At 38.1% G+C, this 19,837-nt stretch overlaps 1 protein-coding gene across 13 annotated transcripts in view; it reads right to left on the reverse strand.

Moving 5' to 3' along the window:
- Positions 1-19,837, reverse strand: part of Nrg1 (neuregulin 1) — a 1,059,481-nt gene that overhangs the window by 23,865 nt on the left and 1,015,779 nt on the right. For 12 of the 13 annotated variants that reach the window (XM_036166367.1, XM_036166365.1, XM_036166364.1 and 9 more), the window contains one exon: positions 10,647-10,776. In XM_036166367.1, the coding sequence (XP_036022260.1) occupies positions 10,647-10,776 (130 nt within the window). Of the gene's footprint in view, positions 1-10,642; positions 10,777-19,837 lie in introns of those variants that run through there. The other variant, XM_036166375.1, reaches the window with a different exon arrangement.

Raw genomic sequence — 19,837 nt, forward strand, 5'->3', positions numbered from 1 at the left:
GCAAGACTCTTGATATAACTTTGTTCTTAAGATCAAACAGCGGGGCCATGCTTAGACATTCAACCCTTCACTGTTCCAGTTACTTTAATCTAGTGTCTAAAGCAATTTAGAATGGCTTTGAGTTACCCAGTATCATGACCTAATAAGAAGGTATTGAAGAGTTCTAGAAGGCAAATATCCTGAGAGGTGAACATTTGTAATTGAATGCTCAGCACACACATCCATATAACGAGCACATCATAGATGTCACAAACTGCGTTCATCTAACATAATTTGTTCTGCTAGTACTGACTTAGTGATTTTTATATAAGTCTCTTGTCTCTAGAGTAAGTAAGACTGAACACTATCATTTTGGTATTAAATGTGTTATTAAATCTACTAGTACCACTAACATAAGAGTGATCTCTTTAACTTTCAGGCTAAACTCAATAGAAATAAGAAATACTATCAAATAGTTTGGTACATGAAATCTCTTATTGCATGAAAGCACAAAAAATACTAGCAGTACCAGAATTCTTATCACATGACTACTTGTACAGCATAATTGAGATCATTAAGAATAACACCAATAAGGCCAGAGAGATGGATCAGCAGTTAAGAGTACATGCTGTTCATGCATAGGACCCAATTTCAGTTCCCAGCAGTCACTTCAAACAGCTTAACAACTACCTGTAGGTCCAGCTCCAGAGAATCTGATGCCCTCTTCTGGCCTCCATGGGCAACTGCACTCATGTATACATATTCCCCACCACTCACATACATAAGTATAAACATAAATCTTTAATCCCAGCACTTGGGAGGCAGAGCCAGGCAGAACTTTGTGAGTTCAAGGTCAGCCTCATCTACAGAGAAAGATCCAGGACAGGCACCAAAACTACACAGAGAAATCTTGTTTCAAAAAACTAATATATATATATATATATAAAGAGGGTCCCACTGAAGTCTTCAAAATACTTGAATAAAATTATTATTTTTGCTGGTAATCTTTTGTTGGAGGAATTTGAGAAATCTCTATCTAGAACAATATATAAGAACTGACCTATAAAGTAGGGGATATTTCTATAAGGATGTCATCTTATATGATTCAATATGAATGCCTAGATAGATATTTTTTAAAAAATGCTCCCTGGAGCTTATTTGACCAAATCATTTCTGAAGAAAATACATAATCCTATAAGACATGCCTATACTTGCCTCTAGAATTACAGATACATTCTACAGTGACCATTTTACTCAACCTGTTTGCTTTCTTAATAAAAATTAAAATTCTCATATTGAGCACACCATTTGTTATTATAATTAATATGGCCCAATATGAATTCTGTGTGTGTATGAGAGTGTATGTGTGTGTGAGAGAGAGACAGAGACAGAGAAAGACACACACACACACACACACACACACACACACACACACACACACACAGAGACAGATGGATGGACAGACAGATGGGGGTTGGAAAAGAAAGATCCATCTAATGTAAGAACTGATCTTACTGCTCATATTTAAAGATTATAACATGAAAAAAATACCTAAGGAATCAAGAGTTTCTTAAGAAAAGGAGGGCATTTATTAGGAAATTATTATTTAGATATCTTAAATGCCAGGCCTGTAAATAAAAGGCATGTATCTACTATACAAATGGGGTAAAAATAATCTTCCCTACCCATTTTCTAATTACTATGAACTTTGTGTGCATCCTGGGAGACTATCCTTGTTAGATGCTGTGTTATCTCTGTTATGTGGTCATAAAGACTCTTTGGTCCAGTAACATATAGCATAATGACCTTTGTTTTTTCTAGATACAGCTATTCTTAGTGGAGTGAAAATTCAGTTTTTCTCTATCTATGCATCCCTCTTCCAATTTAACATTGGCTGACTCCACCTCTTCTGTCTATGAAGGACTCCTTCCCTGGTTCTTTTATTGTGCCTTGGCCCATGGCTGGTCCAGACCTTATTAACTGTGCCTACTGCATTGTGATGGATGTGAATGGTGATTATCTCAAATCACTTTGTATCTCTACTGCCTGACCCAGAGCCTGAATGTGTATAATTCTAACTGCAGCTTTTTATAAAGAACTGTACACCAAAAAGTTCCACAAGTAAACTGATTTGTCAAAACCAGTTAATCTTAACATCTACTTTTTATCTTTATAGCTTACAACAGAATTTCCTCTGTGGACTTCCAAGTTTTAATAGGAATTACCAGTACCTGGGGATTTCCTTCCCCATGTAAAAACCTTTAACACTGTGCTTGCCAAGTTAAAGAGAAAGGGCTATGATTATTTAAAAGAAAATTTATTACCTAATTAAATTTTGATATTTAAACACTCGTTTGCCTAGGATTCAATAAAGCCGAACTGTGTTCTAAGCAAGATTTTTGTCTAACAGCAGTAACAAAAATACTAGAATTTTTCAAAATTACATTAGTCTTAAAATGGCATATATTATAATATTATATGTTTTTAATTTTACAGAGTGCCTGGTGAAAAATCATTCCACTTTTAAGTCTATGATAAGATAAATTCTAAACTAAGGAATGTTCAAAGTTGTTTTAGCCCAGAGTCCAAGCTTTTCCTTACATGTGAGGACCAAGGCTTTACTTTGGCATATGGAACATGACTTTTCTTTCAACCAATAAGCAATCCCTAACAATTGACTATAATTTTTCAGACCAGGAGTATTTGCAATTGTAACTCACTCATTTAATTAAACTAACATAGATGAATCCTGATTTAAAAATCATTTTAATAACAACAATACTTTATAAATGGCCTGCTGCATTTACTAATAAATGATTCAATCTTAGATGCATGTCTTTTGAGAATCAGTTTATGGATACTCTAGACATATTCAAAGATATTTATAAGTTCCCAAGGAAGATCTGGTTCTATAGGGTTGGCCAATTTTATAAACGATTTATCAATTACAGTCAACTTGTAAACCGTCTTGAGACATCTTCTTTCCTTTGTTTCCAGTTTTCATCTTTGTCCCTTGAGAACACTAACAGGAAGAAAGCCGACAGCCAGTGTGCTCCCCCTCTTTAGTCCTCAATCCTCACTGAAACGTTTGGCCAGTTTTTTGTTTTTTGTTTAAATGCCCTGCTAGAAAGAATATATCTTCTTGTTCTTCTTCAGTACTAACTGTGGCATTTCCTTGATACTGTAAAACACCTGAATTTACCTTGGTGTTGATATTTACAAATATCAAGTCATGGAAATGTCAACAAACTCATTCTGGTGAACACTAGCTAGTTTGTGCTCGATGTCAAAGCCTCCCGCTTTCACTGTGGAAACCTGAGTTGCCCAGGGATTCAGCTCTCAGACTGTTTGGCTGATTTTCTACCATATCACATTGCAAACACAGACTTTTCTCACCCTGTAGCTGGCTTGGTATTCTGGCCAGAGCTCGCCTACTCACTGGCTGAGTATCTGTATTGTAGATTATTTTTTCCCAAATGTATTGTTACTATTAGTCTGCATTTTTCTAAGATGAATCTTATTCTGTTATCAGCCTTTAAGTGAAATTACTTGAGGCTTATATATGTTTTTCTAATTTGTGTTTTAGTGTTCTTTGCAATGTCATCTGCAAAAGCCATTCACTTCCTCAAGAGAATGCCCTCCTTAACATCATTAAAGAAAACACTAAATAGAAAATGTTCCAATGATGTTTCTTTCAAATCTAGCATATACCTTCCATCACTGCTCAGGAGGTATGGGTCTTTCCCTTCTTTTATTATGACCCTGGGACTAGCTTCCAATCCATGAGATAACAGAGTACATATAGTGGCCTCATAGGGCTCATGAGTAAATACTAAGGAAAACACACACACACACACACACACACACACACACACACACACACACACACACACAACTCCTATATTGTCCTGGCTCTTAAACGTTGTGTTTCCCTACTAACAGTGGGTATGGCAGTGCTTAGAAACATATCCCTCCTTGACTGAACCTTTGGCCTTACCTAAGGCTTTGTTTGTACAGCTTTTAGTGAAATGCTCACCCAGAGACTAAAACCCTCACCAGCATTTATCCAACATGAATGCATCCTTAAGTCAGGACAAACAACTTCAACAGAAATGGAACCAATGCAGCCTGTAACTTACTATGCTATACTGAAACATGACATACTGGCTACTCATCTGGGTCTGTCTTTGTCTCAGGGGGATACTCTTACTTCAGAATAGAGGCCCTGAGGCACTTTCTCAGTCTCTCTTTGCTAACAGACCTATTTTATAAATGGTTTCTTTTAAATTATTCAATACAAATATTTTTAAAACAGTGCATTTTATTTAACATAGACTATGTCTTCACATTTTCTGTCCCTTCTACAAAGCCTTTGTCTTTCATTCTTTAAGGTCCTCACCAAACATACCCTTAGCTCCTTCAATGTCTTCATGTCACTCAGTACATCAATAATTGATTATTAAATTGGTTGCTTGAAACATGGGTATTATTTTCAATGGCCTATGTCTCCTAAAGGAAGAGGTCAGTGTGGTTCTGTTGAGCCTTGGATGTTCAGCATAAATCCAGGCCTGCCTCATGGGAACTCAAATCACACATGGTTGCTAGATGATGCAAGCAAGATAAAGGAAGTGAGCTATGTGGAGGGGTTAGCCAATGTTCCAGTTCCAGACAGACCCGTACTTAAACTGGTTCCTGCAAGACTGTCTCCAATCTACTCTAGGAAGTCCATGTTTGAATACATTCACAAATACTAACAGTGGTAGGGTTCTATGCACAAAAGAAACTGAAGACATGGTTGTCTGAAGATTTCACAGTGTCTAAATTCCTATGAGTCCCATCAATTTCTCTCAGAAACGCTTTCTGTTTCTGATCAATGTAATGGCACCCAAGAACACAGAAGTTCCCTATGAAAAAGCTCTTCTGTGGTTGGAATCAGAGGAGCATTTATAGTGCTCTTATGACCCAAATGAATTCTAATCATCCTTGTTTATGTTAATGCATTTGCTGATAAATAGCATACACATCATTTCTACTGTTATGACTCTGATATGATAGTATTTTGTATAGCTTTAGTCTTAGCTAGTATCTGTGACTTTTTCTTTGAATCTTACTTAGTCCCTGGATTTCTCTAATGTATGTAGCTAAACATATCCCTGTGTTCATGGTGTTATTTTCCTGGTTCCCAAAATTACCCTGGCCCCTTAACTAGCTATCTCAATGTCCAAAGTTCCCTGCCCAACCTTTAGACCACACAACTGTCTGCACTACCTAACAGTTTTTATGTTGTTTCACTTCCTGGAATGGAGGTGATCTTCTGGGTAGGCATGTAACATCATGTTGGCTCTCATATTCAGATCCTAACTTTTACTATTTGTGTGCACATATATAAAGAGGCATAAGGATGGGTATAGGGTATAAAAAACAAAACAGCTAGGAGAACATGGGAACAAGAGGTGATACTAAAGAAGAAAGGATGCTCCTGGAGTGGGAGAACAGAATAGAATGGAGGAGGAAAGAGAAATGACGGAAATAAATTGTTTGAAAAATGCCATAATGAAACAATATTTTTGTATGGTGATAAAAAATAAATAAGGGAAAGGAAAGATTACTACATCTTCAAGGAAAGCCTACTATACTAGAAGGACTCTGTGATTGAGAGCTGTGTTTGTAAAGGCTCCTCTGTTTCTAATCCTTTCTTTCCCTTTAAATTTTAATTACCTTAAAGTCAGCACTGTGCTGTTTGGAACACATTCAATGGCGTGGTTTAGTTACTTAGCTATTTCATTTCCTCACATATGTGAGCTTCTAGGGACCAAAGACGATGCCTTATGTTTTATCAATGTTTTCAAAAGGGTCTAGTATACTGCTGTTCAACAAGCAAATATTAACATTTCCTTTACTGAATTTAAGTTACAGTAGCATATTATTGTGACTTTATCTCCAACAGTCTTATTTATATAATGATGTACCTTTTAACAATATATAATATAGCATGATCTATGTAGTATATAAGCATCGATTATCCAAAAATCACAAGACATAGTGTGTGAAGAAAACTCTACCTTTTAGTATATTGATTTCTGAATTTTAATTTTGACTTTTTAATAAAGAAACTTGTGATCAAAGATATTGATCACTGGTGATCATTGGTGATCAGATATATAAATAATCCATCCTGTGAAAAGTTACAAAGCTAGCTGGTGGCTTCATAAAAGCCACACAAACATGTTTAAATAAAAAGAAAAATTAGGTTTTAAATAAGATAACACCACCATATTTTTTCAATGTCTACAGAGAGAATACCACTATTTACTTTTTATTTTTAGAGGAGAAAAAAAAGTCTTGCTGGAGTTAAAAGTACTTTAGCAGAAATGAACTCATTTAATTGTTCTGATTCCCTGGGAAAAATTTTTGGAGAACATAGTAATTCTATGTTATAAATGAAGATATTGTCCAGAGGGTTGAAATTGGAAGGACACAAGACTGCTTACCAAAACTGGTGGTTAAAATCCAAATCCCTCACTGTAAGCCTATAGCTGTCCACTGGGCAATATATCACATTTATATGCATTGTCTATTGCAAAAATAATTTTTAAATTAAAAAACATCCCATTCATATCTTCCAAATCAGTTCTCAACTGAACTGCTCAGAGCAGCAGACATAAAGGAAAGGAAAGAAAGAATCTGGACAATTTCATGTTCAAAGGATCTTGTTGCTCTGAACCATATGATGTCAGAGCATCAGAGGACAGAAACTGGAATGGTTCCTTCGCCTCTTCGTATAATCTGGAATAGTAACTAACTCCTTCTCTTGGATAAATTTTAAATTACTGTGGGGAGAAGAGTAATATAAAAGATGAGAACCAGTGCTTCAATCCCCATTTAGTCCCCATGGGCAATTCCAAGGAACCATCAAAACTCTCCTCTGAGAACTATTTAACTGCATTATGGCTAATCTATTTGGAACACCTTGTTCTAAGAACAGGGGCAAAAGAGATTGGCTGTAAAATCCAGTTCAGCTCCCAGGAGGACAGCAGTTGATTAGGTGACCAGAGAGACAGACCCCTTGGAGACTTCCATGCTTGTGCTGTTTCTGAGTCAGGTCTTTGGTCAAGGATAAAGTTGACTGTGAATAACATGGCTCACACTTCAGTGATGTTTCTGCTCTAGGCAGATGGGCCATATGGAAACTATGACCTGGCTTCATAGACAGGACGTCGATGAGCCGATGAAACATTTTAATGCTTTCTATTTTTATTCATGTGCTTCAGTGAATCATATATCATCATAGGACATGGCATATTATGCTACTTTGTCTAAATTCTGAGTTGTTATTCATTTTATTGTTATGGGTGTTTTTAACAGAAGATGGTTTTCTTGATCAGAGACAGTTTTTCACTTAACAAAGCTGGGTCTATTTTGTATGCCAGATGTCCTCCAATTCTTAATTGAAGGTACTGAATCAATTAGATGCATCAATCAAGTTATACTCTAAAAATGGGTGAGGCCTAAAACTAGAGATTTTTTTTTTTCCTAAAGGGAGGGTAATAATAAAAATCTTTTAAGAAACATTCTAGCTACAACAAAACAGAAGGAAGGAAAGGAAAATAAAAGGAAAGGTAATTTTCTAAGAACTGGGAGACAAGCCTGCTTCACCAGACAGTTGTTCTCTGTTTGCTAATTGGATAATTACTAGAGATGTAACAAACTTTTCACTTCAAGAGTCACCAAAAAAGGGAAGTACTTTTTTTTTCTTTCCTGGATAGTACTTAAAATTTAAAGAGAAACTGTGTGGGTGAAGAAAACTCACAGCTGTTGGCACGGTAACAAACTGGAACAGATGAACAGCACTCATGTGGTTGCCTGTTTTGTGTGGGATGTGGGAGGGCTGCAGAATAGGTGAAATTAATATGTGGAAAATAACTGTGCTGGTTCCTTAGAGGTATTCAGAAACTATCGTATGTACTCATGCAGCTTGTAAACCTTTATGAAGGCTGTGATGAAGAATAATCACATTTCATCATTGTGATGAAAACAAAGTGGTCTTAGATGCTTTTTCTAGAGAGGTAAAATGAGAGACATAGATAATGGGGGGTGGGGAGAATTGTTTAAAAAGGGGAAAATTTCAGGAAATAAAATTTAAATGTTTTCTTCCAAGGAGATCTATTAAGACACAATGATATTTTATGCCTAAGAACAGAGGAAAAATCACAAGGTTTCCCAGTATAATAAATGAACTTCACATCTCACAGGTTGTAATTCTTTGCCTCTGGTATTTTACATGGGATAAAAGAAGGTCTTATAGGAGGCTATAAAATATGCTCATCCCATTTGCCATAATAAATATGGGGGGAGGGTCATATCTTGTTGCTTTTTTTTATAGCAATTCAGCAGAACTAAAGGCTAAAACTGAAAACTGGCTGCACAAGTAAACACAACTGAATAATTTTTATGATTAAAACTAATCTTAACCTTAAGAGTAACTTTAACTAATATACAGTGTGGTATCATATGCACATGAAATGATTTGGTTTTCTTTATACTTGACCACTTGCTTTAAAAACCTAATGATTCACGCTCTTACAGTCTCTCCTCTTTCTCGACAGTTGGACACCTGGAGCTCCACCTGGGGCCTGGCTGAGGATCTCTGCATCCACTTCCATCAGTTATTGGATGAGAGTTCCAGCACGACTGTTAGGGTGTTTGGCCATCTGATCACCAGACTAGGTCAGATCAGGCTTTCTCTCGACCATTGCCAGCATTGAAAAAGCACAGGGACAAATAGCCAAACGAATGGAAGCACACGAATTATGAACCAAAGGCTGTGGAGCCCCCAGCTGGAGCAGGCCCTCTGGATAAGTGAGACAATTGAATAGCTTGATCTGTTTGGGAGGCACCCAGTCTGTGGGACCTGGACCTGTCCTTAGTGCATGAACTGGCTGTTTGGAACCTTGGGCTTACACAGGGACACTTTGCTCAGCTTGGAAGGAGGGGACTGGACATGCCTGTACTGAATCCACCAGGTTGAAATGAATCCCCAGGGGAGTCTTGGCCCTGGAGGAGATGGGGATGGAGGAGAGGGGCTGGAGGGAAGGAGGGAGCGGGGATGGGGACAGGACAGGGGAACCCATGGCTGATGTGTAAAATTAAAATACAAATATAATAAAAACAACAACAACAAATAGAAATCTAATGAGACTCATCCACAAAACCTCTACCAGCTGAGGAACTGAGCTTAGAAGTCTATGCTTTGCTATAAGGTATGATTTGCTTTTGTGAATGGTCTCCACTGATCAAACCAACTACACATCCTCCACAAGGTGTGCTCTCTTGGTACCACTACCACTTAAGGAGCCTATCGTCTTGTATTTTTAAAAAGAGGGTCTCACACTTCCCAGGCTGCCTTGGAGCTCACTATAAAGCTTAGGAAGAAGAATGCTCTGAACTTCTGATCCTCCCTGTTTTCTCCGTAGGGCTGGAAAAGGCATGTGCTGCCAACCTCCACATCCAGTTTATATGCAACTGGGGGCTTTGTGCATGCTAGGAAGGCATTCTGTCAACTGTGCTAGAGCCCCAGTGCAAGGTCTTTTATCCATGTCAAATTATGAGTTCATACAACCAATATAGAACAAATATCAATAGAGTTAAAATGAATGACAAAATAAACACATGCATTTTAATCATCCTATTGACATTTTACTATAAAGTTTAAATATTTGTTGTACCAAAAACAAAACAAAACAAAAAAACCCATGCTGTTTTATGTTGCTGGTGAGAGAAGATAAATTTGATACTTCTTTTTGTTGTTGGGGTTTTTGGCTTTTGTTTTTCAAGACAGAGTTTCTCTAACTAGTCCATGCTGTCCTGGACCTTGCTCTGTAGACTAGGCTGGCCTTGAACTCAGATACACGTGCCTCTGCCTCCAGAGTGCTGGGATTAAAGGTATGTGCCACTATTGCCCAGCTTAATCTGATGCTTTCTTAACTATGATCTGGGTCACTGGAAGGAAAGGGACAATGTAGACATGTCTATAAGTAGCACAGACTAAATCCTGCTTTTTTATGACAATGGTGCTACAACACACCAAATGCACTTCTGAAAGCATGTGCCTTGTTTGTTTTAAACAACAAGAAACAGCAACTTAGAGAGTCTTGAGAAATAATTATGGAGCAATAACACCATCGTGACATTCTGCCTCCTGCTCCCTGTATTTGACCTGTTCACTTTGCATGTGAGCACTGGGATAAGAGACAAATATTACCTCACAGCTCAATTTATACATGAGTAAAGAAGTAGAGATCCAATGTTACAGCCTTCTACAATATGTGCACATTTTTTTCAGCAGTTATTAATGAAAACCACGAGGAAAGCAACATTAGACATATGAAATTTAAAAAAAAAAAGCAAAAATAAAACAAAGCCAAAATCCAACAACAACAACTGGAAATCAATAATACCCACAAACACTGAAAAGAATAAAACCAGTTCTGGACATGACAGAGACGATGGCAGACGGTGTAAATATTCAAAACCCTCCACAAATAAATTGGCATTATTCAAACAGGATGCAACAAATGGGAAAGGAAGCAATGGAACAAATGATGACACAGAATCATCTGGAACAAGCAGTTACGGACATAAGTCACAGAGAGAAATTCATCTCTTACTTGCACAAGTATCTCGAAGGGTTTGACAGGTCTTTCACCATGAAGCACTCGCCACCATTCACACAGAAAGTTTTCTCCTTCTCTGCACACTTTACAAGATGGCTGGTCCCAGTTGTGGATGTAGATGTGGCTGGATAGGGGGAAAAAAAGAAGAGGAAAGTTTGACACTTCGTTGTGTAAAGAGAACTGCCATTGTGATTAAATAAAATCCTATCTCTAGCAAGGCTCAAATGTGATGGTGTCAGATCCCATCAACAACAGGAATTTCTAATAACAATAACTGATGCAATCATTTATTTTGGCCATTGTACTTTATGTGTATGTTCACCCTGTGCATTTTAGACAACTAAAAACAATGTATCTGATTGCCAACATGCTTTGGAAGAAACAGTTGGACATCTCTAGAAATGTACAACCTGCTGTAAGACTCATCTATTTGGAGACTAGAAACAAGTTATCCTTTGGTTTATCAGATCTTCCTGTGGTAACTTAACATTTACTTCTCCAGCCTGACAGTCTTATGGAAGTAAAACTGAAAATGACAGCTGGACCACTGAGTAATCACACTAAAATGAAACCAAGTACCCAGTCCTGCAGCTCAAGGACAGTTAGCATCAGGGCCTCCCCTCCTTCCCATGGCTGTGAACAATGTGGCAGGGCTTAGTATCAAACAGTATTCACCACTGATATCCATCAGGATAAGAAGCATCAAGTCAGTCAAGATTCTGTCTACTTTTTCAGGAAGAAAATCTATTTTGAGATGAAATTTTAATCTTATCTACTGACTTATTCCCATAGATTTTTTAAAGCCCTTGTCTCTAATCACTTCTAGTTTATTACTTGTGTGGGTCAATCCTCCTCGGTACCATGGATGGTTTTCCCATTTTATTCTGCTTTGATTTTTCTTTTGTTTACAAATCACATTTTGTTATTATTTTAAACCAAGTTTTTTCTACTCTTTTATTTTCATTCTTCCTGACCAGAATAGTCAACATCTTGTTTATTCAATTTCTGATTCCCCATACCCTTTCTTCTTTCCCGCCCTCCTGTGTACAGCACGCTGGGGACCACAACTTTCAGAAAGAAGAATGAAAGAGAATAAAAACTACTTGAACTTGGAAGAGTGATCTCATGCGAATCCCTTCTAGACATCTTTAGTCCCAGCTCTCCAAAATTTCTCATTCAGAAAACAGGGGTGATGTCAAACACAGAAAATGATTACAGAGATTATATGCATTCTAGGGAAAGAATTGGTGGGTGAGTGGGAAAAATTGCTATTTTCTTATTTAGCAATCAGTATTTAAAAACAGCAACAATAACAAAAACTTGACAAAGGGACTGGAAGCACATGGTGTAGCATTTGCTAGCATTTCCTGGCTTCCACCTGTAACACTGAAAGGAAATGTTTAACATTGGAAATCTGAGGACTTAAATGATTTGTACTGCTACTCATATCGTTACTGTGGATAATTAGGAATTGGGACAACTGACTAATTTTTGTGGTGTGGAGCATTAAACCAGGGACATCCACCCGGTAGGTAGTTGTTCTAGCATTGAGCTACATCGTTTCTGACCTAAGTCAATTTTTTACTTACTTCAATAAAAGGCCTTTTTCATAATGTCACCAAATATATCCTTCAGAAAACTACAAACCAAACCAAAGCTTGGTGATTCCCCACCTACTATCAACTATATTAACAGAATCTTTATTACAATGAGGGGGATGAAATTTGGTTCACAAAAACATGGCAGAGAACATTTCTATATACCACACAACACATCCTTTTAACCAAATAATATGTCTTAATGCAAAAATGGTTCGTGGACTTGTGTTAATTTTTAATCCATGGCAACTGCTTTTAACTTATGAGGAGGAAGGCTGATTTAACTCAGTTGCTGACAGCATTCCACTTACTAACAAATTTGGTTGGGTGTCCTTCCTGCGCACCCCCGTTCCCCCCAGCAATAAGTGTCTGGACCACCTCTCCTGAGTTGTCACCACCCTTTCCTGCACAGAGGTGCTGATCCATGAGTAGTCCCCAGTGGTGTCTGAGTCCCGAACATGTTGCCAAGGAATTTCTTTGCCCCATTTGAGTAGCCCACTTGGAAGGTTCTTTCAGAGTAAATCCTATGGCATTTACTAAAACCAAAACTAACAACCTCCACAAATGGACATGATTCTCCATAAATTATAAATGAACAATAAAACTAGGCCATGATACAAGCCAAAGGCAGACATATCACCCTATTCCTTGGACTTGCTGATCTTGTGGGATTATCAAGATAACTAACATTAATAAATGTGCATTAAAACAACAACAACAACAAAAGCACAATACCTTTTGACTCTTAAAAACATTTCTCCCTGAAGTGATTTTTCTTTTATAATATTGTCCCAAAATATCCAGCCCTGACACATTCTACTGGAAAAATTCTTAGATTGTTACTTAAAGGTAGTAATGAGACATTTGATAGAAGCTAATTGCTGGAAATGAGGTAGCAGCTACCTCACAGTCGTGGCTATAGTGTGTAATGCTTTTATCCACAGGCAACACTGAAAACATCATGAATTGTAAAGCAGCAATTAAATCCCAAGTGATGCGCAGTGTGAACTGACTGGATACAGCTGCTCTGAAGTAGAGGCCAAACTCTAGAATAAGCTGCAATTGTCAGAAGAGCTTGCCAGAGAGACGGCGCTATGAACACTGGAGTTTTGCCACCTTTTCTCTTCTTGGTTGAAAACGATATGCTGTCAGTCTATCCATTTCATAGTGGTAGCCTTGCCCTTTGGCTTCAACATGCATATTTCTAGGTCACATGCCATTTGATAATGCTGCCCCCCCAAACAATGAAGCAGACAGAACAGGACTTACACACCAAGTCACATGAAGAGCCTTCTTTTTGAGGGAGCTAGGAGGAAATACTAAGGACCGTAGGGATGATGTATTTCAATACACAAATGATGTTCTGTGCAGAGGTGAGCTAGATTCCACTCAGTGCTGATTACACCCATGGACTTTCAGTTTGTGAGTGTTTGTCATAATGCGGGTGTTAGCTTTTACTTAGTGTTTTGAATGACAACTAAGAACAAAACTGCCTAGGCTAGCCCATGTACACCTCTAATCATAGCAGTAGGGCAGGTGAAATGATAAGAATAGGAACTGAAGACCAATTTGAGCTACAGAATGAGACTGTCTGAACAAACACACATGGATAAGTAGGACTTGGTGGTTCTAAAGTTGATGGTGTCTATGAATGCTTCAACCCAAATGCACTTTCCGTAGTGAGTTAGCAAATAATACGCAAGGAGAAAAAGCATAAATAAGGTAGTAACACACTGCCAGCGACTATATTGGTTATGGCAATATAAGTCAAGGATACTGATCATTGCCAAGGAAGGGGACATTTCTGTGCCTTAATAATAGGATTTGGAAACCAAAACCAGTATTTAAGGACTAGAAAAGAAGCCCTTGTCTATATGGTAAGATTCCTTTGATTCCTTTCCTCTCTCCTTCTTCCCCTTCTTTTCTGAATCTGTCCTTTCATCCCTCACCGCCTGCCCATCACACATACAGGTAATGGTCATAACTGAAGGTGACCATCGCCAGCGTCCCTTGAAAGGAAACTATTTAGGTAAGCTGCTGAGAAAATAATAATGCCACTAATAATGTGGAGAAGCATCAAGCTCAGTCCTCAATAGTGCCAATGACTGGCAGACTTGTACCCAGAGAGCTGTTCAGTTAAACTCAACAGCAAAAGCAAGATGGAGGGGGCTGTTATGAAGTTTGCTACCATGTTTTTTTTCTGTTGTAGCACTGTACCCAGATGGATGTCACTGACCTGTCACTGGTGCATAAACACTAGACAAAGAAAAGCAAAACATATTTTCTATCCACACTGGAATTCTGTAGCTTCTTAGGGAATGTGATGGGAGAGGGCTTAGTTTGCAATAGAAATCAATGAATAATTGTAAGGCATTCAGTAAACACAGACAGCCTACTCTATTGTAACTGTTTGCCAAGAATTCAGAACAACCCATTAATTTGTTTTACATAATAAAACTGATGAATGAGTTGAGAATAAAAATTGAATCACTTTTCAATATGATTATTTTCTACATTCAGTATTTACACAATTCTGTTATGTTCCCGCCTGAAGTTCCACATTATAAAAACTAAATACACTTATACTATTACAAATTAGTATAACCATTTAAATACTGTAAACTATTTTATTTTAGTTAAAGCCAAGGTTGCATTACATTGTCCAGGTTAACCTAAAATTCTGGACCCTCAGTCTTGTGAGTGGCTGGAATTATAGGTAAGTATCATGGCCCAAGCTTTATAGTAGTACAATGTCCACATGATAGGAAACACAAAACAGCTCTAATTTGTAACGTAAGTTTTCAGCATTACACTACCGCATACTTTTGTAAGCACACTGATCAACATCTGAATAACAATTTGGGGTTTTCTACTCTTTTCTAAGGATTTTTTTTTTTTTTGGAAGCACACACATTTTTCCGCAGAGTAGCTCAAGATAAAGCAAAAGTAATGCTGGACAGATGGTTCCCCCTCTCCCTGGTTTTAAACACTTTCCTCGTCAGTAAAGCAGAAGGACAGCACCAATGGATTAGGACCATGGTACAAATGCACACCTCTGGGAAAATGTCAGGCCGCCTTCCTTGAACATGTAGCAGGAGTCAGGTGGAATAACAATGCATACTCAAGAGCAGTCACATCACGAGGCTCTGACATTCCTGAGTGACAGTGTACTCAAGATGCTTTTTACTGATTTACTTGTGGAAAATTAAGTAAGCATGAGGTTTTTCTCAATGAAATATATAAAGCTTTTTTTTTTAAAGAAAAAAAAAAACATTCCTATACAAAGCAGGCAAACTACAAAATGAAAGTTTTGAATCTTACCTGTATCTTCAACGCTTATGTATTTAGAAATCTGCATGCTTTCCTGATCTTCCATATCCTGTTATATTTGTTGTTGTTATTTGTTTTTAAGCCCAAACCCTTCAAATTATTATCCTTGTCCAGAATGCTATAGGGTTGGCTCCTCTGCTGGAAGCACTCTGTACTGCTGAAAACAGCCTAGACAGCTCTTGAGGGTGAAGCTCTTTGGACCAGAAGCCAAACAGGAAGGGCTCTGCTGCCCTGCCCATGTGGCTTCTCTCTACAGTAAGGGGATGGTGAGAACAGTCATTAGCTCTCTACAGGAAAAGCCAGAGCCACACCGGAACCACAGAAGCACCGTCATTCTGGGTTGGCAATTTTTCTTTCGACATAGTAATTCAATCCTTTGCTGAATAGCGTATAGGTACTTGCAAAGGAGAAAATTTCCTGGAGGAGATAAGAGACACTCTTGGATCTGAGAGATCAGCAGAGGCCATAATGCACCTGAAAGGACACCCAGCTCCTGGGAGCTCCCACTTAAACAAATTGGTGCTGGGTAGGGCTGGACTGGCTCCCTAAGAAAAGACCATTGGCTTTGTAAAGAGACTGTAGCTTTGCTGTTGTAACTGTCCAGCCAGACACTCTTCTTTACTTGGAAAAGCTGTGACATCCTCCAAGATATTTGTGTCACTGAGACATAGTCTAAGCAGTTGTAGAATACCATGATTAGACTGTCTCGAGAATAAAATGTGCTGTCAGGGAAAAACAGCAACTTGTATATTTGAAAAATAGCCTTTCCTGGCCATTGTGTTGCCATACACAAGTAATAGTCATAACTAAAGCTGCTAGAGCTAAAAATTCAAAGGCTGTAAGACTGTAGGCATGGATAAAACACAGATTGGTTATGACTCACTTGCTCTTATGTTGACCATGTGTGTGACTGCTCCTTCACTGAGCTTTGCTAAGGAAGCCACAAGACAGCAGAGAGGTAAACACTGTCCACTGGTACAGTCTTTGCCTAGAAAGTGCAAATCCCTGGGTTCTATCCCCAGCCCTGAAAATGACAAGGCAGGCCAACACAGGAGAAAAGAGAAGCTACAATGAGGAGAGGAGATGACAGGAAGGGAGGGGAGGGGAGGGGAGGGAGAGTGGAGGGAGAGAGGAGAGCGAGGAAAGAGGAGAGAAGACAATAGGGTTAGAAAAGAAAACTTAAAAGACCATGGAAAATGGAACCAGAAATTTCAATAGTAGACTACAATAACTCACCGCATGGACTCAAAGCTTACTTCATAAACTAGGGAAATTTAAAAGTTTGCAGACACTCTACCAGATGGCAATTTATCTAAAAAACAAGTTGACACAAAAAATCCAGTGGGGATTAACTAGCTTCACTGCTGGATGTGTATTTGGGTACCACTTAAACTCATGTAGCATGGAAGGACCAGAAAGGACTTCAGTATGTTTTATAGTATCCTGTATTTTAGAAGAGGATACAAATCATCTCAAAAGAGTAGATGGTTCTTCAGTCTTTAACAATAATACCCAGCTAAGAATTCACAACGTACACAGAGGCTGGCTTCCCAAGGTCACACAAATGTATGAGGCCCAGTTTGTGTTTTGTTTCAGTGAACCTACTTTAGGGCTGAAGGGGGAAATTATGACAATTTTTAGATACTTTTCTCCTTTAAAAGCCCTGAGAAGCCCTTAAGAGTATTTCTTCCTTTCCAGCAGAATGAGAATTAACCTCTGGATGTTTTTCCTCATAAAACAAAATTACACACACACACACACACACACACACACACACACACACACACACACACAAAATATATATGACAGACCAAGGTCATCTGTAGCTGAAGAGAAAAGAGAAAGCCCATTCTAAGTTCCCATCAGTTGCTAAGTAAATTACTTGGTGTTATTAGACAGTGTTATCCTTAGAAAAATAAGATTGTCGGCAAAGTTATTTTTCAAATATACAAGTTGTCGTTTTTTCCTGACAGCACATTTTATTCACAACACAGACTAATCATGCTATAATACAACTTAGACAACGATATCTCAGTGACACAAACATCTCAGAGGATGCCACAGCTTTTTCAAAGAAACAGACAGTATCTCAGGGTGACTGGCTGGGAGCAATGACAACAGGAAAGACATACTTTCTTTGCAAAGTCAATAGATTTGGGTTTTTGTTTGTTTGTTTGTTTTGTTTTTAGCTAGGAAACCAATTCCAGAAACATGACTTTGCTATATATTTTTGAGAAACCACTAAAATCTTGTGAGTGTAAGTTTTGCATACCTAGAAGCCCAGCTGTCCCCTGATTCTTTTACCACTAGAATATATTCTAAAGGAGTACAGTCTCAGACTAACTGGCTACAAAGCCAACATCAGCAGCCCATCTGACTGGCTTACTTTGGTTTATTTTTAGATCTCGCCACACTAAATGATGAAGGTACACCTTCTTTACTGTACATTTTCTACCATGATCAATTTGGTTGATGGAGAAGGCCATGCCAATGTAGGGAATACTATCGTGCCATTGTCCAGGCTAGCCAAAATTTTTAGCAGCAACAGAACAGATCAAAACAAAGCAAGTGAACTTGCAGTAATGATCAAGGATTCAGTTATTCAACCAGCGCTGGAATTAACACTCGACATTTAATGACAGTGGCTAATTTATTCATCTTCTGAAATGTGTTTGGAAACAAAAGCAGATGAAAGGTCAAAAGAGAGAAACCCAGAGGTAGGTTCATCTTTATATTCAACACATTTAAACAAAGATCATGGCGTATCAAAAAATAAAAGCAATATAGTCATTTTAATAGCCACTGAACTGGCATTTAATGAATAAAGTCAGTTTCTGTAAAACTGTCAAGCATTCTCCTCCTCCTCCAAAGTTGAATCTTAATTTAATCAAATATTTCCATGTAGATTAAAATGAACAGGAAAGGAGCTGGATCAAAGGGACACACTCAGAGCTACCGTGACTGGGTATGACCTGTGCAAACCCCACAGCACAGAACTCTACAGCATACATCACCTGAATTCATAAAGAGCAGAAAAGCTGGTAGTAGCAGGAGAGCTACAGTTATGGGCAAAGAATGAAGGAAGAGAAAAATCCAACATTAAGCACACAAGAATCAAGAGACATCAGCCAACGAAGCTGTGTGAACCTCATTTGGAAACTAGCTCCCAGAAACTGTTATAAATGTGTTTGTAAGAGAAGGTCCAATCGCCATCTAAATAACTAATAATACTTAGCACTACCACCAATTTGTGTATGAGTAAGATGTTTCCTGGATATGTTCAAAAACAGCATATTTCTTATCTTCCCAAAACATAAATATGTATATATTAAATGATCAGATGTCTGAGATCTGATATCAGGTAGTGTGAAGAAAGGGTAATCACAGGATTAAGTTGATAGCTCTGGCGTGGATGCTGGCTATATGGATATTTTTTTTATACCATTCCCTGTATTTTAATGAGTCATTCTTAGCCATTGTACTGGTTGGTTTTTATGTCAACTTGACACATGTTAGAGTTATCAGAGATGAAGGAGTCTCAATTGAGAAAATGCCTCCATAAGATCCAGCTGTAAGGCATTTTCTTAGTTAGTGATCAATGGGGGAAGACCCAGCCCATTGTGGGCAGTGCCATCCCCAGCTGGTAGTCCTGGGTTCTATAAGAAGGAAGGCTGAGGAAGCTGTGTAAAGCAAGCCTGTAAACAGTACTCCTTCACAGCCTTTGTATCAGCTCCTGCCTCCAGGTTCCTGCCCTGTTTGAGTTCTTATCCTGACTTCCTTCAGTGATGGAGTACAATGTGGAAGTGTAAACCAAATAAACCCTTTCCTTCCCAAACTGTTTTGGTCATGGTGTTTCACTGTAGCAACAGAAACCCTAACTACAGCAGCCATGTTTAAATGCAAATTTTATATGATATAGCTATTTTTAGTGTTGATGGTTGAACTCAAGGTGTCATGCATGAAAGGCAGAAACTCTTAGCACCAAGATATATCCTAGCCCTATAGAGTGGGTTCTAAATGTGTTTATTGTACCTATAATATAAAAAATACAAAAAACTGATTTTATCTTTTCAAAACACACTTTTTTCTTTATAGTTAATAATATTCAACACCATGTGAAAGTATTTACTTTTGGCCAACAACCTAAATTATGTGTAACACTAAGTCTTGGAGGGAGGATATTTCCATTATTGAGAAGGACAGGTAAGATCATGGCTATCCTTATTATTAGCCAATATTTATGCATTTGAATTTGAA

Source organism: Onychomys torridus, chromosome 17 (genome assembly GCF_903995425.1).
Source record: "Onychomys torridus chromosome 17, mOncTor1.1, whole genome shotgun sequence".
Classification (NCBI taxonomy): Eukaryota; Metazoa; Chordata; class Mammalia; order Rodentia; family Cricetidae; genus Onychomys; species Onychomys torridus.